Below are 26,129 nucleotides of genomic sequence, written 5' to 3'. Positions count from 1 at the left end.
ACCATGATGAAAACAAGATTTAACAACATAAACCAAAGAACATGAACATTTTGTAATACTGTGTATTTTTAAGTGGCACAATCGCAAAAAAAACATGACTGTGGACCCAAGTAAAGCACTGAAATTCTTATTCTGCTTTATTTTTAGCACTGTGTTTTTGAGGAAAAGGTAGGTGTAACTGAGGGCACACTGCTCTTCATACACATCCTCTCTTTCCCTCTTAAGAGTTGAAATTCTTGAATCTATATGTGCATATAATTTATACAGAAGATTAAAAAAGACAACCAGAAACATGAATTATAATAAATATAATATAAAATAAATTCCCCAAAGTCTGACAGTATATACTGTATATGCAGAACAGTAAGTCACAAGTCACATGTTGCCTAACAGATGTTTCATAAGCACATCTGAACATTAACATGAATATAAGCAGTAGTCAGTGTTACATTTAATTTGTTAAATGTATTAAATGATTAAATAGAGCTTTTAATTGGCTTGAGTTGAACAATAATTGTATTCAAAATTGTGGTTAAATAAATAAATAATAATAATGATAATACAAATAAGTGTTCAGACATCTACACCTTTCTGTCCTTAGGCTAAAGCAGAAAAAATGTGGGGAAATTCTAATATTTTAATAAGGTTGTTACAGACTGTTATTAAATACACTGGCTCTTGTTATTTCGCCGTGGTTCTCTTCAGTTCTCAGGCTCAGGCCACGAAGTTTCACCTCACTGACTTACACACACATACACACATAGATTTTGCAACTGGCTTGAGGCTTTTATTTTAATATTTTAGGTTTAAATTTGAGAGAAAAGCCCAAGGACATGTTTAAACCTGTTTAAGCTGGTCTTCGCTCTTAACTTTTCAGACACTGTGTCAAGAATACGTTCCTGGCTCTTCTATTGTGCAACGGTGCTTCACTGTAAACATTTAAAATAATCTTAACTCGGAGACTGTGCATCGTTTCAGATGTCACTGTTGCAAAGACGTCAATTGTGCTTCTGCATCATCGGCAACTAAAGTAAAGTGTACCGATCGATTTGATTGATGTACTCATTTCCGATATGAAATCTCCACATAATCCTCTCTATTCTTCCTTCTTTGGTTAAACAAATGAAATGAGGTAGCAAACACACACACACACACGCACCCACACATGCACACACACACACACACACACACACACACTTCCTCATTAAAATTAAGCTTACTGCTACAGGAATCTGCTGCCAAACACATACCAAATCATTTACATGGTAAGCAGTAAGGTGAAAACCACACTGGTTCGACATGTCTCATCATGTTGTTGATTGTGGGGGGGTGGTAAAAAGGGGGGATGGAGAAATGAGAGAGTGAAACACAATCTTGCTCGCTAATGGCCTGCAAAGTTATCAGTTGCAGCTTAGTGAAGCTTAAAGCGGCTTCATTGGGATGTAATAGCTGGCAAAGTTGTCCTCCATTCACTCTGGCTAATCCTTCCTTCAGGGTTTTCTCTCATGATCAGATATTCATGGAAAGAAGCAGAAAGAGAAGGCGGGATGAAGCAAGACAGAAAATGATGACAACAAAAAGAAAATTGCAATCAGGCGCATGATGAAAATACATTTTTAAATGGCAACCAAAATACCATCAAGAGTGAAGCTTTTTGATGATGCTGGCAAGTGGTATGAGCATTATTTATGCAAGCTGCAGAGCAATTTTGTATAATTATTTGACTCATAAAGATGGCAGCAGGGAGGCTTTAATTCATTCCAACTTGAGCTTGTTCCTCGTCACTGGAGCTGACACTCAGCTCGAGCATCCCTATTTTCTAAAATCAAGCCAGCCCAGCCCAAACAGTCCTGAAGTATAAATCGTAATTCTCTTTATTTATCTTAACAATGAGTCTCCTGCTTTCTCCCTCTCTGCTTGTGTTTTTAATGTCATTTGAAAAGGACATGTTGTGCTTCATTGTTTATGCGATGTGTTACGACATGTCATCATCATGCTGCACTGTTATTTCGCCTCCTGATGCTTCACTTGCCTGTCGAGATACAACTTTTCCTGAACTCCATGTGCAATCAGTGCTGTCAATTTGCACAATTCACAAAGTCTTAACTGAATTGTTTTTTATGGTTTGTTGCACTTCATTGACCGTTCTTATAAACTTGACATTTGACTGGGAATGCTTTGAGTGAAGTCTGGGCGTGCTGTGTGTGTGTGTCTATGTTGTCCTGTGTCCTTGTTTATTGTGTTGTTGTACTGTAACTGCCAAACAAATCCCCCCCTTAAGGCACAATGGAGCTCTGAAATGAACTGAACTGAAAAATGTTTACACATTATTGTCTGCTCTGAGAATTTGTATGGGTTCTTAGTTGTTTTGCCAAAAAAAAACTTTCAGTATCTCAGGCTCGTGAGAGCAGAATAGAGCAGGAAATGTTACAGGCCGACATCAGCACTAGTGTTTGCGTCATACCAAGCTGCTGTGGTAAAGAGGGAGCTGGTTACGATCCTCACCTATAGTTAGTAGTGACCGACAGAATGACCTAAGTCCATAGGAGGGTGAGGCATCTGGACATCTAAGGTAAACTCAGAAAGAACTCAAAGTGAGCAGGTTTGATCACATGATTAGGATGCATCCTTGGCACCCTCCACTGAAGGTTTCACAGGCAAAGTCAACTGGGAGGAAACCTAGAACTTAGCAGAGGGGGAATATGCATGATCTGGCCTATGAACTCCAAACAAGTCCTAAGAAGAGCTGGATAGTGTTGTGGGGGAGATGAATTCTGAAAACCTGACACTGAGACATGAGCTCAGATAAGTGGAAGAAACTGGATGAATGGATGAATGCATGGAGAAGAGAGTACTTTGAGTTTGAGGAGCAAAATGTTTGTCATATGGTATAAGCCAAAATACTGAAGCTGATACAGTACACAAAAGTCTTAGGCCACTATTTGATTTGTTGTTTTAGCAAATGCTATAATGACCATACAGTATAATTATTTCTCAGTCATTTTATTGAAACACATACAAAAGTTTCTACAGATTAAAGTGTCAAGTATTTAGTCTGATTTCCACACTGTTAAAGCTGAAGTGGAACCGTGGGTAATATTATTGGTAAATCCTGCATTTGTTCTAGTATTTCAATGTCAGAATATGTAAAATAAACCCGTTTATTCAAGACATGAGCTCAGTCATACATATGACCAAATTTCAGTCACGTCATTTCGTTCCAAGAACCGACGATCACAGTATTATACGGACATAAAAACAAGCTGCAGGTGCCCTGAGACTTTTACTGTAAGTACTCTGCATCCAATGATATGCAGTCAATTGCATGAGAAAGAACAAAAAAATAAAGTTCTTTTAAAATAAAAGTTCAGAAGATAGTAGTCATGCAGCCCATTATGCTGAAAATTGGCCCAGAGAAACTAGTTTCCTGAATTTATGTGAACCAAATAAATAAATGCTATAGTCTGGAGCTGAACATAAAGCTGTTACAGTATAGCTAGAAACAATTCCAACTAATAGCCACTGCATCCCACTACTGTCAGATTTAAGCTTCTTTTATGTCCTGAGAAAAAGTCTGCATTATGCACATACACTGACCTTGCCAGCAGGCGCCCACAGTCAGCTGTGTATCAATCTTTGCGGCGTGGATCGGCCAGTCATCTGTCACCAGGTAGGGCTCATAGGTCACGCCATCAACAAATAATGTCACGGCAGGAAACTCCACGTTGATCACATAATAGTGCCATTCCTTGTCACAGATCTGCAAAGGGTTAAAGAAATGTTGTTATCATACCGAGTGTTCATCCCTGGCTTGCACCGACACACAAATAGTACGGCCTCAAAAATATGTTAGCCTTCAAAAATGTTCAGGGTCTTACTGAGGGTAGGAGTGTTTCCCAGAGGATATTTACTTCTTGTCATGCAGCCAAAAACTGCGGTTCATCTGTGAATGTTCCCCGGGTTTCTACCTTCAATTAAAGGAATGCAACACATTCCTCTCCTCATCCCTGGATCATTTTGCTCTCTTGCATTACATATAACTAATGAGGTTTCCATCCAGTGAGCTGTTCATTAAAGCTACAAAATGAGTCACCAACGCAGGTGACCTGTGCGCAGCACAGACTTTATCAAGCGTCACAAACATTATGTGATTAAACACAGACGGTACACACACACGCGCATGCACAAATACACTGGTTTTGCATTCTTTGTGTGGACACTCATAGACATAACACATTCCCTAGCCCCTTATCCTCATCTAAGCCATCACAACTAAATGCCCTTACCGAACCATTAACCAAACCCTAACCTAATCCTAACCTTAATCCTCAAAAAGCCTGTTTCAGTTGTGTGGACCTGGCAAAATTTCCTCATTAGTTCAAAACGTCCTCACAAAGATAGATTTGCTTGACAATTGGTCCACACAGCCTACTCAGGACATGGACGCGCACGCACACGCGCACACACACACACACACATACACACACACACTCTCTCTTTGTGTCTCTCTCTTGTCACGATTCATTGTCTTCCATGCCAAGAAAGAAGCTGTTTCACAGTTTTGGCTTAAAAATAACTTCAGTTATTAAAAAAATGTACTGCACTGTAATAAATCATCACATACCATCATTATTGTCATACTTGTGTACAATAGAGTTTTTTGTTGATTTGATTTCACTTATTTTGCACAATAAAACACAGAGAAATTGCAATGATTAAAAAAATAAATAAAAAATGTAGATACTGTGCAGAAAGTCCATTGGACTGCAGTGTACACATGTTATTTATTGCATGCCTAGGTGAATCTGGGCTATACAAATCGGGGCAATGGTGGATGAGTAAATTCTCTTTCAACTTGAATCTCAGGGGTTCATTTCCCAGTCCAAATACCTCTGTTCCCCCGGGCGAGACACTTAACCCCCCAAGTTAAGCATGTGAATGGATATGAAAGACGTCGAGTGAATGGCAAAAACGGTAGTGAAAAGCAGCTTTGAGTGGTCATCAAGACTAGAGAAGCTCTATGTAATTACAGAGCATTTACGTGACAAATAGAGCCATTTAGTTTTGTTTTGACAATTATGGCACATGCCTTTCATTCTGGCAATTTCATTTTTTTTGCTGTTTTTGCCTCCAAACTTACCAGTTGTTTGCTCCCTCTCCAGTAAATTTGGAGCTTTGGTTTTAGGCATCACTGCCCTCAGTCCTTGCATTCTCATCTGTTTTGTTTGATGCACTTTATCTACCTCCCCCTCCCATGCTGTGCCCTCCCCCCCCCTCCCTCCACCACATGCACCACTGTGTCCTAACATCCACCTATCTTCTACTTTTTCTTTTACTTTCCTTTGTAACTGTTTCACATTCCTGGCAGCTCTTCTCTCCACAGTCACTGTTGTGGCACTGCATAATTGATGTCGGACTGTTATTTGTCAGTGTGGTGGTAGGGAATGACAATTATAGGGATAGTAACAGGGAGATGCTCCATTATAAAACAAGATTATTTCTCTGATGGTCAAACTTAAATGTAAGATGCAGTGCACTGCCATGCAGACAATTTAATATGCTACTGTACATGACATGATGTATAACTCTGCAGCACAGGGAGGAGATGATCTGAGACGAATGGAAAGATGCTCTCAAAAAAGTGGGAATAATGGAGAAATGGAAGGAGCAATAATGTCAATACATTAGTATGCTGCCTGAACACTTAGTGCTTAGTGTGTTTAGTGCACTCAGCATGTTTGCTGAGTGGTCTATAAGTGGCAGACCATGAGCTCTACCTGACAGAAAGAGCTTTAAGGAGATAAAGTGCAGCTAAACACTAAAATTAGGCCATTAGAAAAAAAGAAGGTAGAATTTACATGTTTGCAATAAAGACAACGTTCAGTGTCTCTGCTCTTGCTTTCCTTTTGTTTTCCTGTCCCAAAGTAAGGTTTCCTCACTGCCAACTCGTCTTCCATCATAAAACATAGGCATTCACTCAGTTGATATTGACTCTTAAAGTGAGTAAACACAATGTCAGCTATAAAAAGAATCAAGGCATAGATGCGTCTTTCGCACAACAAAAAACGTGCGACTTCATAAGGTTCTATTTCTTAAATCACCATCTGACTATTTAGATCTGACAGTATGAGTTTTTTTTCCCCCACATGAAAAGCATAATCAAATGCACTGTAACGTTCTGAGCACTGAGGTATGAAAAGTAAATGGGTTTAAAGTGAGGACATTTCCTAGTCCCTTACCCTAACTAAATGCCTAACCCTAACCCTTTAGACCGTTCTCTAAATGTTGTATGAAGGTTGTAGAAAAGTAACACTAGGGAACCAAAAGAGACTGTTCTCTAAAGGTTGCATAAAGGTTGTGACAAAGTAACGTTCTGGGAATCAAACCAAACTTTCCATATCAACCACAGGAGAACCTTTAGGGGGGAAACCTTCAGGAAATATTCACACAACCAAAAGGTAAGGTTCCATCTCGAGGTGGCAAGAACAAGAACAATGTTAGTTCTGGCCAGGACATTTCTTACTTCATAAGAAACTCAAAGGCAGAACGACTGACAACATCTGCACATTAACCACGCCCACTTCAAATTTCTGACCAATCGCTTCCGACCAATAGTTAGACCGTCGGACAGTTCTGCCCAGATGATGCGTCAAGAACAAGCTGCAAGAAAATACTGACGTCATTCTTTTCACACAGCCATGGGAGAGAGAACATGTACAGGCCTTTAACCTAAACCTATTTCTTACCATAGTCCCAAAATGCACCCTCAAAAAGCTCCTGTCATTGGTGACAGAACGTGAGGACCAAACAAAAATGTGAGGACCAAACAAAAACTATGTTTTTTTTTTGTGGTCCTCACAAAGATGCAAGACACACACACACACACACATAGAGCAAGAGAGCGAGAGAGCAAGAGATAAAGAGAGAGGGGGGGGTGGTAGACCATCCAGTTAATCTCCTGAGAGACAAAGCGAGTCTTCTAATCAACACAGGACAGAGAGGAACAAGCAGTGGCACAACAAACATGCTAACAGCAGGCAGATAAGGCAGATAAGTGTAGATGCTGCAGAGACAAACAAACAGAGAGGGCGGATTTGTGCGTTTCCTACATTCAGCCCTTGTAATCGAAGTCAGACATAAAGGATCAACAGCAGAGGTCTGCGGGTGTTTCCAGATGCATAACAGGAGAAACTTTACCTGTGACTCAAGACACATGATTCACCACCATGCACTGCCTCAGAAAACCACACCTCTCAACCTTCTGTTGAATAGATTTTTTCCCCTATTCTCTCTATACAAAGGCCATGCTGGGAGTAAATAACACCACATTTGTAAGGATTGAGATCAATGCCATGATACATAAACACTTGATCATTTTCTTTCTACGCCGGGAAAACACAGAAACACGTTCAAATTAAAAAAGGGCAAGAAATAAAATATGACTTTATCTTCTTAATCTTCTTTGCGCTACGTAACCGTTACGTCTCCTCCGCTTCACGACTGTGCCCGACACTTCCCTGGTATCTTTGGCTTGCAAAGGCACGAGAAGTGTGAATCTTGATGTGTGTAGGAACTTGTGTGATTTTGAGGAAATATCTTTTGAATAGTTGGATTGTACCGACTGGGAGAGTGAATAATGTCCATGTAAAGCGGGGGGATCCATCCTTGAGTCCATAACAAAGGCTGAAAGAGCGAGGGAAATGGATGTGCTGTTATTGCATGAGTGTGTTTACACATACACCAAGGTTCTTGGCAGTGACATTCCTTCACAGTGTCCAATCGACACGGAAAATAGAAGCCTCCATCACCCCCTCTTTCCTTCACCCTTGTCTGCCGCTCCCCTCTCGGGGTGAGAATAGCAAAATCAATAGAGCTAAATGGAGTTGCCAAGGAAGCCAAGTAAGTGTCCTTGCTAAGTGCTGGAGGAACAAGGACAGTAAGAAGCAGCTGTGACCGCCTATAGTCACTTTTTTTTCCTATTTGTTCTTTCAAACTCAAACCCTTTTCTCGTTACTAAGCACTAAGTAATAGAGCAGCTCACATCCTTCGCTTAGCCCATGTCTGCTCTAGTTATTAATGCACAACAAAGGAGTCAAATATCTTTTAAAAGAGATGTAATATCTGACAAACTAACATAAAAGCAGTGGGTTAAAAAGAAAAAGCTCAGAATCGTGTTCGTCACCGACGTAAGAAACTCCAGACATTTGGTTGTGATTTTTTTAAAAATACTTTTTTTATATATAGAAATTAAATCAAAGAACATGAAAAATTGCAGTCTTTTGTTACTGGTTTGATTGAGAGAGCACATAAGTAACAATTACATATTGTGCGTTTAAAACTGTATTTTATAAAGGCTGACATTAAAATGATTAGATACCAGCCGTGAGGAATTATTTTTGTACTGACTTCACATTTCACTTTTTAAAATCATCTTTTCAATCATCTATTGTGATATATAAATATCTCTAAATATGTTTGTTGCCAAGAATTACAATGAATAAATACAATACTACTAAGTTTAATAACTTAAAATCATGATATAGCATAGGATAAAAAAAAAAATCAACTTTTAACAATCAATGCTGGGCTTTTTTTTTCTAAAAAAAATTCTAAACTTTTTTTTCTAAATCATTAAATGCATTTGTGCATAGTCATCTACATATATTTCCACAGGTATTCTATGTCCCTAGAAAAAAGTTTATTATCTACTGGATCTAGGATCCAGTCTACCTTTCATAATCAATGCTAGCCTCTCTTTTAAATCATTTTGGGATTCAGTGTGCACATGATGTTGTAGATAAATAAATAAAAGTGATTTCCAATTAATTTTTTTTGTTTTAGTCTAAACTGCTTCAGAGCTGTGAAGTAAAGTGTTTACAAGGTTAGGTAGCTTTTATATTTGGAAAGCAACGTAAACACAAAGAGAAAAAAAATATCATTATTCATGTGTGTATTAAACTGCAGTCTTGATTTTCTACGATGAAATGACAGGGATGGCATTGTCGTGTCACACATGCCTGTGTCACATGCATGCGACACGACACCACACATTGTTCCGTATTTCTGAAAAACGTGCACAGTCTGCGTGTTTGTTATTTCTCAGGATAACCCTCAACAGGGCACTTATCACAATCAGAATACTTTATCACTCCTTGGGGTGCGTTCCAGTCTATCCGTTCAGAGTGTTTGACCCTCTGAGGAATGAATTAAATGCAGGATTTTTTTTCCCCCAAAGGACAAACTGTTTTGTAAAAGAGCAGCAATTCAGTCCATGCCCACGGCAGTCTCTCTCTCTAGCTGCCACTCTTAAAGAGATCCATTGTCTTGTTAGGCCACCTCCAGGCTCCAACTGAGGCTTTAAGATGTTTGCGCATCACGACCCAATAAGTCAACGTAACTGTATCTGTGGGGAGTGATAAGATAGGAGCATGGGCGCTAAAACTAAACCGTTTGTGTTGTGACGCAATAAACATTCGACTGCTCAAACACGAGCTGTCTGACTAAACTACAAAAGAGAGAAACATCAGTTTCATGTTTGATATGAGTCCGTATCTGGGCAGCTTCCCTACAGTCTGTAAAGTAAAGATTGTGTCTGTGAACTCTCATGGCTGCAGGATAAATTGGCCAGATAATCTGTTCAGACTGAACCGATCAGGTAGCGTTCCTGTATTTGAGCAAATTGAGCAATAAATTGCTCCAATCATTCAGAGCCGCAGACATGACGAGGGGAAAAAAAAAACCTCTAAATTCATGGCCACAAAATAGGTATAACATGTGCACAAAATACTAATCTGTGAGTTTACCGCTGGTAAAGCAAATGGAGCGCACCCTCGCTTCAAACTAAAGTAAGGTTAGATAGAAAGATATTCACATATTGAAACTGCCACGAGCAACAACATTTAAACGAAACAATGTTGAAGAACATGCGAGACATATTTTGAATCACAGCGATGTAGAATGAAATGATGACACTGCACTGTTATTTATTAATAATAAATATTCACAAAAATGATATAAAAGCATGTTTTCAAACTGCGTGGTGTAGTACCATGTACAGTACCACTGTGACATTTACAGTTTAATGACGCTACAATATATTATAGTGAAGTTATTGACACAATTTGACAATTATTACTGATAAATATTCACATACATTATATAAAAGAAAGGAAACATGTGAGGTGTGAGGTGAGCTGAATGGCAGTAAGCTGTATCATGGTGTAGTATATATTTTTCAGGTGCTGCACTTTGTAGACGGTCCCTGGCCTCCGGTCTCACTGACTCCTGCGCATAGAGATCAATGTGGTTTCTGCACCTCGGAAGACGACTCGTTTTTGATAGAAAATGGGGTTGTAGCTTGTTGTCCAAGTATGTCTTGCATGTGTTTCAACAAAGTTTTTGTTTAAATGGTATTGATCGTGGAAGTTTGAATCTCTGAATATCTTTTCTAACTTTACTTAACTTCGGTAATGATGATTCGTTGCAATGCCAGGCTAATTCATCAGAATTATTATAAAAAATTAATTAGTATTTCGTGCGCACATTATACCAATTTCGTGGCCACAATTTATAGTCTCTTTCCCTCCATGCCATGTCTGGGGCACCGTACAATTATCCTCAGCCTTACCCTGCACATTTGTACTCCTGTGATGTCAATTCTCTATTTTCTCTTCACAAGTGATTTGTACTAATGAGGAACTCAACAAATTCTCTTTGCCTACACTGCTCGTGTCTTCTGTGACTCTATAAGATCCAACTAAAGGAGCAAAACGGGGTTCCCAGTTTCTGCTGTTAGGGAGAGAGTGGGAGAAAATGAGTGACAGAGTCCGAGAATGAGAGCAAGACAATGAGAGAATGAGAAGAAGCCGAACGAGTAAAGAAATACAACCCTGTCTCGGGGTTGTTTGCTAAGAAAACACAACCTCTAAAGGCCTCAGGAGAGAAGGGCACTGGAATGAGAAAAACACTTTTCAATCTACCTTTAACCCAGAATAAATAAACCTTCCTGCTTGGGTAAAGTACACATGAAAAAAAAAAAAATCCATTTTGTTGTACCTGTGACTCACAACAAACAGCTCTCCGGCTGAAAGGTACACATCAGCATCAAGCGAGAAAGTGACAAGAAAACACAGAGTGATTTTTGCATGCAAACATGAGATAAAACTCCAAAGTTAAAGTCGTCGGCACCAGGTGACGCATATGTAAATGCACGCTCACATTATGCATGAGCAAGACACAGGGAAAAGCCCAAATACAAATCTCCTCTCATCTGCTGGTGAGAGTTTGCAGTAACTGTGAAGCATTTTCTAATAATGTCAGCGTGAGGCAGATAAATAATGTATGTTGTTGTATCCCAAGGGCAAGCATTAAGATTATATTTACATCTACTTTTTAGTATAAGTGACCTGGGGAGACTTTGAAAAAGGGGAGAAATCTGTACCAGCAAGTTCATTAGATTATCATCACTATCATTAATGATTTTATTTCTTTTATCAGTAAGATATTCCCTCTTGAATATAGATTTTCTTCTGTCTGTGCAAACATTTATCTCACTGATGTCTCCTTCAACAACACAGTCGCTGGTCTGGACGCACACGTTGATATCTTTAAAGGCATTTCACTGTCACACATCGAGTTTGAATTTTTATATTTAGGGTTGGCATCATTCGCTGGCAGAAAATACATTATTATACATAGCTATTTTTAAGTTAAAGGATCCTCATACAGTGCATGTATTCCTTTTAAGGGCTTTCTACAAAACTGAAAACAGCGTAAGCATCACCGCAAATTAGTGCAACATCTTCCCAGAAGCATGACAGGTAATCGAGATATGCTGCTGGGTGAGCAATTACCCATAACTAAACAGAATTTCCACTTTGAGTCTAACCTGTTATCTCCCGCAGGAAGCAAAAACAAAGTGATGGACGGCCTTCATTAATTAGGATAGTGCCTCTCCCTTCACCATGCAAATAATGACAGCCCTGACAGCTACTGCTGAAAATCAGCATGAATTTATGTTTGCACTCAAATTGGACATAGACCAGGTCAGACAGACAGAGACAGACAGAGTCTGGTTTCCGTGACATTACATTAGATTCATTTCCTGGAGACTTACTCAAACCATAGCCATTACTACTGGTCTAACCTAACTAACTAACCTTAATCTAAGGCTAACCTCGGCCTTATGGGGACGTGCTTTTTGTCCCCATACTGTGACTGCGTGGACATGAGTAATACCTGGAGAACACACACACACACACACACACACACACACCGCTCACCTGCTCCAGTTTCCAGTGGAACTCTGCAGGTCTGAAAGTGTCGACTAGAGTGAAATCTCTCCTGAGCAGAAACACCAAGCGGCAGTTGTGCACATACAGAGAGTAATGGTGGCGGTTCATCTCTGCAACACAGAGACAAACATGGGTTACACAATCGTTAAATAGAGTTCTACAGTCCATGGGACGAAGCAATATGGCCTATAAATAATATTATGTCGACATTTTTAGGCTATGTCCCAAAATAAGCTGGACACAGGCTGTTTTCCTTTTATAGGTTTGTGCTTCTCACAGGACAATGATGATGACGATGATACACTGTAAATACTGTGACTTACTACAGAATAAACAAGATTATCTACCCTAGAATATACATTTCTGTACTATTTTCCTACTATTCCATACTTAAAATACAGTTTTACCTTTCAATTCTGATGATATCTGGTGTATATTCGTTAAACTGTTTATAAATTATACATGATTTCCAATTGACTGAATAATACTATTTATTTTATTTTGAAAAATGAATATAAATATTGAAACAAAAAAACAGCAGCAGCTTTACAAAGGCGACAAATGAAATGATCCTTTGTCTTCAACAGAAATACTGATTTCTATGGATTTTAAATGTATTGGCTAATGTAAGTAGACTTCTCAGAAATGTAGAAATACTTATTTTAAAAGGAGATGTTGATATTGGTCATGCAGTGTCTGTCGCTGGGGTCTTTGCGGTTGCCTAATCAATTTCCTGTATGTTCTATTTTATCATCTCCAGATTCATTTTGCACAAGAAATTAGTTTTTTATTGTGAACTAGATATCATTCCATGTCAAAACACTTTTATTTTGAAATCATATCTATGTATTCAAGATGATATCACTAACCTTTATGGAAATGTTGCTTATTCCCTAAAAAATATTTTGTTTTCTTTCTTTTTCAGTTGACCGGCCCCCTAGTGACCAGACTAAATGCTCAGAGGCCCCCCAAGTCATTTGAGTTTGAGAGCCCTGGTCTATTGTGTGTCCTGTTTGCAAGGAACTCAAAGTATAGAAGTAAAAGCACATTGCTGCTAAAATATGGGAAAATTAGCGGTCAAACAAAACCCTGATGACAAATTTGGTTGTTGTTGTTGTTGTTGTTGTGCATGTTAACAGAAGTGACATCATTTCCTCACCAGTCTTGTCAGAGTTACACAGTAAGGTTTCCTTCTCAGCTCTGAGGCCTGGACTGGGCCCATGTTTCATCCAGGTTGCTATGGTGAACTGGTCTGTTAGATTCTGGGGCACCACGTGATCCGGAACATTGGCAGCCTGGCGCCCGTCAAACCTGTAGATCAGGTCGCTGTCTCGTCCGCTGTCAGTCAGCAGAGTCACTGTCCAGTTGGTGGAAAGGCTGGGGGCCGGGAGCAGGTCAGTGCTGCCAGATGCTGCACCTGCATGTGCCAATCATTAGACAAGACGCCGTCAAAACACCTCCACGGAAAATAAACCTGTACAAGAGCTGCTTCCTAACACTGTATGTGAGTTCACGCCCCTGCGTAACCTGTGTATGTCAGACATCTGGTTTAATGAAGGATATCTATAAATAAGTATATGTATTTGGGGTAACACGTGGCATATAGAAAAGGTTCTTTAAAATAATCTGTTCCTAATTCCAAATACCAGTTTTTTTATGTGGCAGAAAGAGAGAGAGAAAAATAAGCGGTCTATAATGTACATTCTACATTCTATTTTAACTGTTTTTTTATAGTCTAGTGTTATTATCTTTATATATTGTACTTTTTTTGGTAATGCATGTTTATTATTTATTGTCCTTATCTTTACTGTCTTTGCTGCTATAACAATGTTTATTTCCCCACTGCGGGACAAATAAAGGACTATTCTTATCTTATCTTATCTTAAATGTGACTGACATTACATTTTAGTGTTGAAAATGATCAGTGAGCACAAAACAAAAAACAAAACCTCTTCAAAGTTATTTTTCAGCATGAGGGAGAGGGCTGTGTATGGTTCTGAGGCCCCGGTTTGTTAAATGGATAAATTGTTAAATTTCCAATATGTCTTGTTTCTTCAGACTTCAATCAGCCAATCCAATAAACGACACCAAACAATAGCAGAAGGAGCTGTTCGGCATTGGCAAAAAGAAGCATTGTTACAAAAAAAGAATCGATCAAACACAAATTTCCTTACCTTTTGTGCTAAGTTTATTACAGTGCTAAAGTTAAAATGGGAAGTAGTAAAACATGTCACAGTTTGATATGACGTTTGGAACTCGATTTAGAATAAAAAAAATTCACTCTCTCAGGATTAAAATGGAACACTGGAAACTGGCACATTAATATCCAAGAGAGGTTGACAGTAATTTCTTCTTTGAATCCATTTTTTTCCTTACTTCTCATTATTATTTCTCGTCTTTGCTCCCTCAAAGCCTGACACTCCCCTCGCTTCTTTAACACGGCATTTTCATGACCTCACTTTTTAAAACTTCTTTGTCCTCACCGCAGAGTTTTTGCAGAGACTTTTCAGAGTATGTTTCACGGTCACAGCCTTTCCCAATGTGATTGGTCTGCAGCTCCACCATGGCCCTCATACCGGACAGAGGACCACCACAGGTTTCCAGGTGCATCTTGGGAAACAGCTGCTTGCTCCCAGTCCCTGGTTCATAGTCCACACGTTTGCTCCAACCTTTACGGATTCAAATGTGGTCAGTGCTTTGAAAATAGTATTTTGTTATCATTAGGGTGGTGTAATAATAAAATAACAATATAAATCACAACATCATTTTCTTTAATATCAATATGACAAAAGGTTGTGCATGTGTGTCGTGCATTGTGCAAACGCACACTGACACACACAACACACAATTGCATGAAAACTGTCTCATAATAATGAAAAACACCTGAGACATCTGTTTCTAACCTGTGGCTGCTGTGTGCTTCCATATTTCTCCGTTTAACAAGGGTTTGTTGTTTCCTGCCCATAAATAATTCAACTTTCACTCTGGAGCAACACTTACTGTAATCTTTGATTATCTGCCATTTGATGGATAGATAGATAGATAGATAGATAGATAGATAGATAGATAGATAGATAGATAGATAGATAGATAGATAGATAGATAGATAGATAGATAGATAGATAGATAGATAGATAGATAGATAGATAGATAGATAGATAGATCATGCAATTTCCATATGAAATTGGTTGAAACTATCAACCTTCTATTTTCCTTTCCTTGCTCATTTTAGTTGTCTATAATACATTTAAAGCATTATTAGAGCATCCCCCAAAAATAGAAAGAGTAAAGTTGTATGTTCTAATATTTGTAGGCCCATTAGAGTCAATGGTAGAGAGGAATGGTGCAGTAACACGACAGATCTGCTAGAAAAAGGTGCTCCCCTCCTTGCAACTGTGTTACTTTTTCATTATCCAGGTCTGATATTTATCCTCAGTGTGTGTGTGAGAATCCATGTATCTGGTCGTGAAGAGGATTCAGGTAACATGATCGTGACCATTCGAGTGCAGTGTGTGTGTGTGGGAGGACACCTGGCAGCTGTCGCCATGCCCACAGAATATAATATGAAGTTTCCTGTAAAAAAAAAAAACATTCAAAAAGAAAAATGGTCAGTAAATAAATAAATAAGCAGAATGTTAGGTGGAGCAAGACATATTTAGCCTCCGCTCGTATCAAGGAGCCTTCTCTCTAAAAAAGAAAGCAGCAGCAGATGGAGGCACTGCTGACCTTTACATACAGATGATAAATGAGGTTATGTGTGGACTTGATATTTGTGTGCATCAGTGCATTATGTTTTATTCATGGCTCCAGGCTACGAGAGGTTAATGGTTTTACAAGTGGATTATGCAGTCTGGTCCTCTTTTATGAGTCAAAATGCAAAGTATCATGCAACGCTGATGAAGATGCGAGCAGGGTACGATAGCATGTGTCGTCAGCCAGTATCTTGAACTTTCAAGATCCAGCTCAATTGATCGCAGCTCCTTTACAGATCAAAAATGAATCACTTAAATGAACACTTTCTTCCCGTTTTCTGAAATCAACTGCCCCGGATCGCTTCATGATGATGACATTTATGAAATGTTTGTATGCCATTTCACACCAATTTTCTCAACCCATGTTACTCTGTCTGACGGTCCCTCTATTCCTCTGTGACGTACACTGACATTTTCACGTCCCTAAAGCCTAAACAACTGGTCTTCATGACATTTTCAATACACGGTCTCTTTGGACTGATGGATCTTGTCTGTCATCTCTGTTAAGGCCTGATTTTCTTTCCTGATAAGAGCACAATTTGTAGGATGCACTCAGACACAAAGATGGCCACCTTGTTATTATATTATCAAACTGTCATGTGTACAGTTAGACCACTTACACCAAGTGGAATTTAAATGATGTTTTATCCCCTGTCTGAGCTATAGGGGACTGGCTGATATAAGGTCATGACTTTATCAAATATTTTTGCCCATTTAGATTTTATTGTTTGAATATCTGTCTAAACATTGAAGAGAAGGTTTGCTCACCCTTCTTGAACTATGTTCAGGACCTTAAGTTGCATCTTTGCATAAAATGTGTGCTATAAACCATTTTATTTCTATAATCAATATGTGATATCTTAGTAATAACAACAGAAAGTGTGTGTATGTAAAATATAAAAGAGGAGGAATTTCAAGAGAGTGGAGGAGAGAATGTTGGAAGGACGGTTTCATTGACGCCGACTACATCCTAATCTCAATCGCTTGTTAGAAAGCACTCAACACTATCACAACGATCATGCTGGTGGGCAAGTCGGATATTGACATTTTTTATTTTGTATTTCCAGGGTTAAAGGCACCTCATATGGACTCAAGCTTAAAGAAAAGAAAGTGAGGGGCAGTGTGCATAAAAAGTATTAGAATGAGATTGGCACATCTACAATGCTATGTTGTCTTTATATATAGTGTAATATTCAAATATTCATATTTAAATAGCAAGAGTGTGTTAGAGCATTTCTATTTTGCAAAGTCTAATAACAAGGTTCACAATAACATGCTGGGCTAATAAATAAATGCAGATGTAATTCAGCTGCCTTCACATGCCAACCTTCTTTTGGAAGATCACATTTCACTTTAGTGACTGAATAAGATAAGAAAAGATTTATTCTGGTCAACCCATATTCTACCCACACTTTTTTAAGACTGCAAGAATACATTTCTTTATCTTTCTTCTTCTTTCCGATTTTTTTTCCCCCCGTCCAGCTTTATCTTTCTCTGTCTTCTGCTTTCATTCCTGACTCTTGAGATGCTGCAGTGCTGACAGGTGGAGCAGCAGGGGAGACGGACTGGCTCGAATGCCAAGTTTGCTGGCATGTTATATCTCAAGTCAGCTTTCCCTTTGGAGGTTTCTGTCAGGTCTTCTGATTTCCTCAAGAGACATTCACTCTAAAATGAAAGCACTCCCTCAAGGCGAGGGAAATGTACAAAAACTGCACTGAACTTCCTGCTTTAAATGTGAGGGTGTTACTTAACATTGAAGCACATTTTAAACAATATGTCAGTGCACTTTATACTGACGTAGAAATACATGCATTTCTGTCAAACGCTCCAATGTAAACTAAAGCAACACAATGTAGGATTTTAACTTTCAAATAACGCTGGCACCAAGTAACTTCTGGTTTCAGGTGCTACTTTATGGCATACACTGCATACTTGAACAAATCCTACATTGTGTGACATACTGCAAATATTTCAGCCTATTTAAAAAAAAAATAAAAAAAAAAGATTCTGACCTTGCCATCCAGGTTTGCAGACAGGCTTGACATCAATATGCACGGCCACATCCTCCTTTGCTCTTTTCTGACCACAGTCAAAGGCCGTAACCATAATCTTGTAGCTCTGCTGCTTGTCATAGCTCAGTCGCTCTGTATTTCTGATGTTGCCTGAAGAGAGAGAAAAACAGAAAGTAAATATACATTAGCCACTGATGGAGACAAATCAACTGCCATGTTTGTTGAGTGAAAATAAACTGGGAAACACTTTGAAATAAAGAAGCGGCTCTTCAAAATAATGTAATACTTACCATGCAGTTACTGTACTGTAATGTAAACAGTATGGTAATAATATTGGTATAAAGAAGTGATATTGTTTTATAATCAAGGTAATCAAGTTATCAGCTTGGTAATAGCAACAGACAATGTGCATGGGACGAGTGATTGACATGATTACATGTGGAGGTACGACATTGATGTAATTCTCATTATAGAGCTATTATACAGATATTACAGTGGAATTAACATGGAATTAATCTTAATATTTTCTCCTTATATACACACTATTAACATTGTTTTTACCAAGCCGAAAAATTGCATTAAATTTTTATATTATTATTTTAATAATAGAAATAAGAAGGTATAACCATATGTTATCACATCTCTATTACAAAATTACTACCATTCTATTGTACAATACTGTAATGTGTTAGAAATAGATAGAGACAGACAGATAGAGAGACAGATATGCCACCACAGACAAGTCACTGCCATTCATTCCAGTTCAAATCTGTCTGACACTATAACCCTAAAACCAGGTCTTAATCCTCAAAAAGCCCATTAAAGCTGTGTGGACCAGCCAATAATGTCCTCACAGGCTCAAAATGTCCTCACAAAGATAGGTTTGCTTGCTACTAAATACATGTACACACACACTACACACTCTCTCTCCACTCCTTCTTCGGGGACAAATTAGGTTTTCTAAATTGAGTTAAAAATCAATATGTGTATTCTTCATTCTAACAATAGCTCCCTGTTCTGTTACGGCTGACGGATCTTTGTTAAAGAAAGGAACTGGCTGAGTAGACTTGTTGAAAATGTTAGTATTATTTCGGTGATGTGTGTAAACAGCTGAGGAAATTGTAAATGTGTGAGTTTTGCTGTTGAAGGTGGCCACCGAAGCAACATAAAACAGGACAAGCCTTTTCTCCTCGGCGAATGAAGATTATTTACAAAGTTATATTCTTAACGTGTCAGGTATTCATTGCATCAGTCACTGCCATTAAAATCTGTCCCTGGACCTCGACAAGGACAACTGAGGCTATTTTTGTTGTTCGTATCCAGAGGTTTGGCTGAAAGAAAGGCTGTCACTCTAATTGCTGTCAGAGGCCAGAGGAGAAGAGGAGGAAAGAGCGAGAAAGAGGGAAGAACAGAGTGGAGGGGGAACAATGAGGAAGCCAGTTCACAGTAAAACATTACTGGGGAAAAAGAGCTGAGCCTGAAATGTCAGAGGGAGAAGAAAGGCAAGGAGGTCAGAGTCAGACAGTTCCGACATAAATCTCAAACAGTGACTATTTAAACTGCGGCTAGTAAAAACAACAGCAGCAGTAATGGTGCTGGAAGACACTGGACAATCACTCGCCTTTTTCAACAACCGCTGCAACATAGGTGTTATTTCTATTTCTTCTTTCAGTAAAACATTATTGTCCTATTATATGGGATCAAATAAGTCTGGAGTTAGTTTATCTTCTTAATCTTGACAGTTAAATACTAATCCTGTCTTGGAATTCAATCTACTTATCAAAATGGAGCCTGAACAAGTAATAAAAATTAAAAATCAGTTTAGGGAAAACAATGTTTTATCTTTGTAGTAAATGAGAGGAATTCACACACACACACATTTTTAGTGAGGACACACATAGACATAACGCTTTCCCTAGACCCTTACCCTAACCTTAACCAAGTTAAGAGATAACAACTTTGAGTTATACAGTGTCTTTTACGAAACCCTAGGCCACGGTACAAGTAGAAAAAAAATAAATCAGAACAAAAACACTAACAAACAAACGATCAGGTGGCAGAAACCTGCAGGAACAAGTGTTGTTTCAACACTGATTTATACGACTCCAGAGTTGGTGTCTGGTGAATAGCCAGAGGGGTGAGTTCCAGAAAGTTGGAGCAGCGACACTGAAAGCCCTGTGCTGAAGTTTCGCCCGCAGGTGTGTGGGGAAGGAGGGGTTACCGATGTCAACAGAGGCTAACGCAAGCCTAAAACCAGGTCTTAACCCCCCAAAAACCCTTTCAAGGTGTGAGGACCAACCAGAACGTCTTCACTCCACGTGGTTGATATGATTTTTGGTCCTCACAAGGCGACAAATATAAGAACACAAACATCATGATTTTAAGACTTATATTGACTTCCATTCATTTGGACAGCCTACACACGGCCTTATCCCTGACCTTAACCAAACCACAACTTAACAAGTTCCTCAGAAATTAGGTTCTGCCTCATTAGGACCAGGCTTTGGTCTCTAGGAGGCCTCATGGAGTACACAGAGTACATTACAGGTTATCAAATCATAGCATAAGAGAAGACATGTCCAGCTCAATTTGACTGCAGTCACTGTGAAGAACAACACGTGAACTCTGCAGTGCTGATTATCGAGTGATGAATGAATTCACAGCAGCTCCTTACTTCTATATTATTATCTTCCCTTTGAGCACAAAGTTACCATTTGTCTATTCCACAAAATAGGCTGAGCCAGTGTGTTGTGTCTTGGAGGATCTCCCAAACTGTTTTGAAGATCAGATTAGAAATGAGCCGGACCTCTGTAAAATACAGTGAGAGAGAGCAGACTAGGAGGTTAAACTCAAAAAGCAACAAGACAAAATAATAAGTAAGACCCTGAGAGATGGAACGAAAGAAAGAAATACAATAGGGAAAGCTGTGTGCGATTCTGTCTGATCTAGTTCAGCACACAAAGCCCTCCACTATCCATTCACTTTGGATCACACCACACTCAAATCAAACAGTGTAGCTGTGGAAGCTCAGGGAGAAGTCGGCACTAAGCCCAAAGCTGAAATTTTATATTGGCAGATATGCTCACAGTATAGCTCTCTCTCTCTCTCAAAATAATAAAAAATAAAATACATTCTGGCAGTTAGTTAGAACTAGTGTTAAGCCACAAATGAACATGAGAAAAACGGGGAGTAACTTTTGTGCTGGTTAAAAGCGACTCCACTGATCAGAACATTAAGGCAGGGATCAGCCACATTTATCTGCTTGCCTTTTCTTCCTTGTTCTTTATTTCTGTGATGAATTTCACTTCATTTTGTCGCTTGGGCTAAAACTGCATAATTGCAACTCCATGCAGTATTTTCACATTTTCATCGTAACGTGCTGCAGTCAAATCAGCTTCCATAATGTTTTACACATTGGTTACAAGCTTACTGTGCACCCGGTGATTCATCTCCAGAGGAAGTCTTGTGACTGTCGGCTCTCTCATGTCTATCTTTAGCAGCGACTCGCTCACGTTCATGTGATCACATGAAGTTCAGCCGGCAGAGATCATAGAAGGAATATAATGCAAATCCAGCTGAGGAATGGCTTTGCCCTTTCATGGTGATATTAGGGGAAGAACAGAGCTGTACACCACGTCTCTGTAGAAAAGTTTGAATGAGTTTTATTAAATATATATTATTATTATTATTAGCATGGGGTCTAATTATTACAGGTTCATGTCAGGTAAAGTAAATGAGTGGGGGAAGGTATATTCTATATTTTAATTATCTGGTATGTGATGTGCTCCCTGACTGCAGGCCATTCTGTGAATCAGCTCGGCTAATTCCAAGAGCCTAGACCTTTTATTAATCATTTTAGGGTTAGAAAATATTCATCCCACCATCTTCTACTGCTTTATCCTCCACATGAGTGTCACGGGGTCAACAAACATCCACTCTCACCTACGGTCAATTTAGAGTGCCCAATTTGCCTAATCCCCAAATCTGCATGTTTTTGGACTGTGGGAGGAAACCTGAGAAACTGGAGAAAACCCACCATGCACACACAGAGAGAACCTGGTCGCACCCAGGTCGTGCTAACCACTGCACCACCCGTGTGACCCAGGTTAGAAAATAATTAAATGCATAAATAAATCAATGAGTGGCTGTCGAGATACAATCGTACAATAGCCAGACTGACAGAACGACATATCAACGGACGGATTATTATTATTTTTTATGATCACCTATAACTATGGTCCAGCCTATTGATCTGCAGAGCCAAATTCAAAGCACAAACACACACTTACCATTGCGGTCTATGGCGAATGGCGTCCCTGCTGTGACAATTTCATAGTTGCAGATCTGGCTGTATTGTGGTGAGCAGTCCTGGTCCCACGCTTCAACCTGTAGTGAAACAATACAACTTAGCTACACAGACAACACTACAAACTAATGGACATGTTTAACAAAATCCAATTTTTTGTTTAATTATTTTAAGAGTTATAATTAACTCTTAAAAATGATTAATGCATGTGTAAATGATAAAGTCCCCTGAAGTTGAGCCCAGACACGAGCAAAGAGAAAGATCGTCCTGGATAATAATGACGGTAAATATTCAATTAAACTGAATGTGCATTCACTGTGAATCATTTTAATAGCACACCTGCATAATGCTGTCATAGATCTTGCCTTCTGTCACCGACGCCTTGTAGAGTGACTCCCGAAACACAGGGGAGAACTCGTTGACGTCATCTATCTGGATGTGAACCACGGCCCTGAATGGAGGAGGGAAGAAGATGGGAGAGAGTACAGTAAGAAAAGGACACGTGGAGACGGTTAATGAAGAAAGAGGGATGCAAAGATAATGGCAAAGCAGATGGATGAAGGAAACGGGAGAGATGGAGAAATCTCATTAGAGATGACGGACTTTAATTAAGACCTACAGCATCTTTGGGTTTAATTTAGCTATAGCAGTTATTTAAGGCAGAGGAGAGAAGAGAGAGAACAATTCCTGCGCCTACAGTGAAAATAAGTCAGGAAAAAACACAAGCAAAAACTGGGGAAAGCACTTAAAGGGCACAAACCCCTGACACGGCCACCACATGGTCAATACGCTCTCCTATCTTGCCGGGTTCACGCGTGTTTTTAATAAGCTTTAAATCCAGATCCATATCTGGATCACGGCCTGAATCTTATTATTTTCCTCCTTTTTTCCCACCCCAAAAAATTTCATCCTAATATGTCCTTCACTTTTTTAGTTATAAGTCTCAAAACAACAAACACGGTCGTGTCTATTGGTATTTCACTGGGATTGGATTTCCATCTCTGCCGACAAATCTTTTATTTAACACTGACCCGGTTTCCAGTTTTAACTGAATTAAAGATCTGATGTTTCCGTGTACTGCTGTCACTTTTCACTCTTCCTCCTTTTTTATGACGCAAAAATACGCACTTGAGGCGCTCTAAAAGCATGTTGGGCACCAAACTATGCAAATGAAGCAATAACTCAGACGTGTCATGAGGTTTTTCTTCACCGGTGACCTTCTCTGACAGCAACTAACAGAGTATCTGAGGACGTACATCTGGTTAATTAATGACATTAGCTTAATGAGGCCTATTTAGAATGTCATGCAGCGATAATGACACAAAAACACACACACGTTCACACACCGCGTGGCATTTATCTGCAACAGGAGAAATTAATCACAGATCCCTGAGCTGATAATATAGTACCAAGTCTACAACTGCTTATATTAGCAGTTCCTTGTCTCCGAAGGATCTACAGGTTTGATTTGCTGCCGTCCACACTGCTCTGCCTGTCTGTCACTCACTTTGTCATTCACTTTGCACACACACACACACACACACACACACAAACACAAGGACACGACGCATGGTATTGATGGGTCATTAGGGGGACGGCTCCGGAGACGACAGCTGTAAATCTAACAGTGCTGCTTCTGCTTCAGTGCTGAGAGAAAAAAAAGTCGAGAAAGAAAAACGGAAAAGACGAGATCTAATTACAAAAACTATTTTTCAAAGGGAGCACAGGAGTGCGTCGTTATTTTTTGTTTTGTTTTTGCATCTAAGTTAATTTAAAGTTCGGGAAAAGAATGATAAAACCAATGCACATAAATCTGCAGACGTACATATTCATGATCTCCACTTGTTTTTCGTTTCTCTCTTTTTCTTTTTCATTGATTTAGTTAGAAAGTCTTAAATAAAACAAACATTAAAAGAATAACAAATATACTACACTTCAGTGATGAGGCTCAGCTTGAAACCACTTCTAATATTTGCTGGTACATTTGGAAAAATACTTTATTTTGTGTTAAAAAAAATAATGACTCATTGGTGCAGGTTTCTTTGTGACCTTGATTTGTCCTATTTCCACCTGCTGCAAAACCAAATAATTGAATGACAAATTACTTAAATGGAGGGTCCCTGACATTATATTTATTAGTTGGGGCTTTTTTTAGACGGTGTATCTGACAAACTGAAATATCATAGTGATTCATTTGTGTTAGCTTCATTTAAATTTTGCAGATCATGGACTGAAGACCTGTCACGGGTGAACCCCGCCTCTCATCTTATGTCAGCATGACCCTCACATGGAGGATAAAGTGTTAAAAGAAACATGAAACTTCAACATAATTGCCCGCTTTCTTTGACAATAAAACAGTTTGAGTGGAAGCCGTAAGTCCTTGTGAGGAGAAAGTGTTAAAGTGTGCCTGATCGACTATCTTCCATCGATACTATGGATTAAAGTAAACACAGACACATACAAATAAACACACTTGACTCACTTGTGGGATTTCTTCCAGTCCGCCCCGCTGGGTCCGGCCCCACAATCGTATGCCTGGATAATGAACGTGTACTCTTTCTGGCTCTCACAGTCCACAGGGCTACTGGCCCTCAGGACTCCCTCTCCAGATGTGCTATTCAAAACCACCGCCTCGAAGGGAGCATCCTGACCATGGATCTTAAAGGCACAAATCTCCCCTGAAAACACACAAAGGAAGGAAGGTAAGTGTGATTTGGGACTCTAAGGAAAATAGTGAGAATGTGACATCAAAACACATATATATATATATATATATATATATATATATATATATATATATATATATATATATATATACATACATACATATATATATATATATGTATGTATATATACATATATATGTATATACACATATATACACATACATATATACATATATATACACATACATATATACACATATATATGTATAATATTTTTTTACAGTTTCAATTCACTAATTATTTTTATACAATTCTTCAATAATCAGCATTGGAAGATTCTTATTGTAGGAGAATTATGTAAGTTTTCAACTTTTTGTTCACAGAAATGTGATAAACGTCGCTAAATTAAGAAAAGATTTAAAGAAAAAGAGTGTATGTGACAACGTTTAGTTGTTTGAGTACCTAGTAAATACATTTATTTTTCAGGTTTTTTAAAATTTGCCCATTGGCCATGATAAACCTCAACACGTTTTTAAAGAGGACAGACCTATACCTAAAGACATCAGTAAATTAACAAGCGCTATTAGTGAACAGACACACATCCAATTTAAATATCATATATTTTATTTCATGACACTGCTAATGAAATGTAATTTTATTTGTTTGTTTCTTCCTTTTTGTTGCCATAGTAAAGTAACATTTCCTTTACAGCATAACTTCATATTTAATGCTGTAGTGCATAACTTTTACATATAGATAGAGACAGTTGTTCTGTTGATGTGAGATTATAGTAGTGTTGTAATTTCAACTACTAACACACAGACCCAAACTGGAGCCTGATGCACTTGATAATATATAAGCGTGTATAAGCGACACTGACACTTACAGCTGTAACCATGGTCACAGATACATGCAGTGTCTTTAAAGTGATACACAGGGCTTTACAGTCTTCACAATCAAACTCAGAAAATATCTCAAGAGAGAATGCATGGGTTGCAAGGCAGAGAATGGACAGAAATATAGCAGATAACACAATGAAAGCGGACTATCATTTTAAAATAACATGTTATAAGGCTGTTTCTGTAATGAGGCTGCGGCAC

At 38.8% G+C, this 26,129-nt stretch overlaps 1 protein-coding gene across 1 annotated transcript in view; it reads right to left on the bottom strand.

Moving 5' to 3' along the window:
• The window catches only part of clstn2a (calsyntenin 2a), a 135,811-nt gene that overhangs the window by 9,436 nt on the left and 100,246 nt on the right, over positions 1-26,129 (bottom strand). Inside the window, exons 3-10 of the mRNA XM_044027169.1 lie at positions 24,846-25,041; positions 22,703-22,814; positions 22,347-22,443; positions 18,058-18,207; positions 14,777-14,962; positions 13,453-13,710; positions 12,282-12,403; positions 3,598-3,760 (exon numbers count right to left, since the gene is read on the bottom strand). Of these exons, the coding sequence (XP_043883104.1) occupies positions 3,598-3,760; positions 12,282-12,403; positions 13,453-13,710; positions 14,777-14,962; positions 18,058-18,207; positions 22,347-22,443; positions 22,703-22,814; positions 24,846-25,041 (1,284 nt within the window). The remainder of the gene's footprint in view (positions 1-3,597; positions 3,761-12,281; positions 12,404-13,452; positions 13,711-14,776; positions 14,963-18,057; positions 18,208-22,346; positions 22,444-22,702; positions 22,815-24,845; positions 25,042-26,129) is intronic.

The sequence above is a fragment of the Solea senegalensis genome, linkage group LG1 (genome assembly GCF_019176455.1).
Source record: "Solea senegalensis isolate Sse05_10M linkage group LG1, IFAPA_SoseM_1, whole genome shotgun sequence".
NCBI lineage: Eukaryota > Metazoa > Chordata > Actinopteri > Pleuronectiformes > Soleidae > Solea > Solea senegalensis.
The sequence above is the reverse complement of the archived record's forward strand: the minus strand, read 5'-3'. Positions and strand labels throughout refer to the sequence as shown.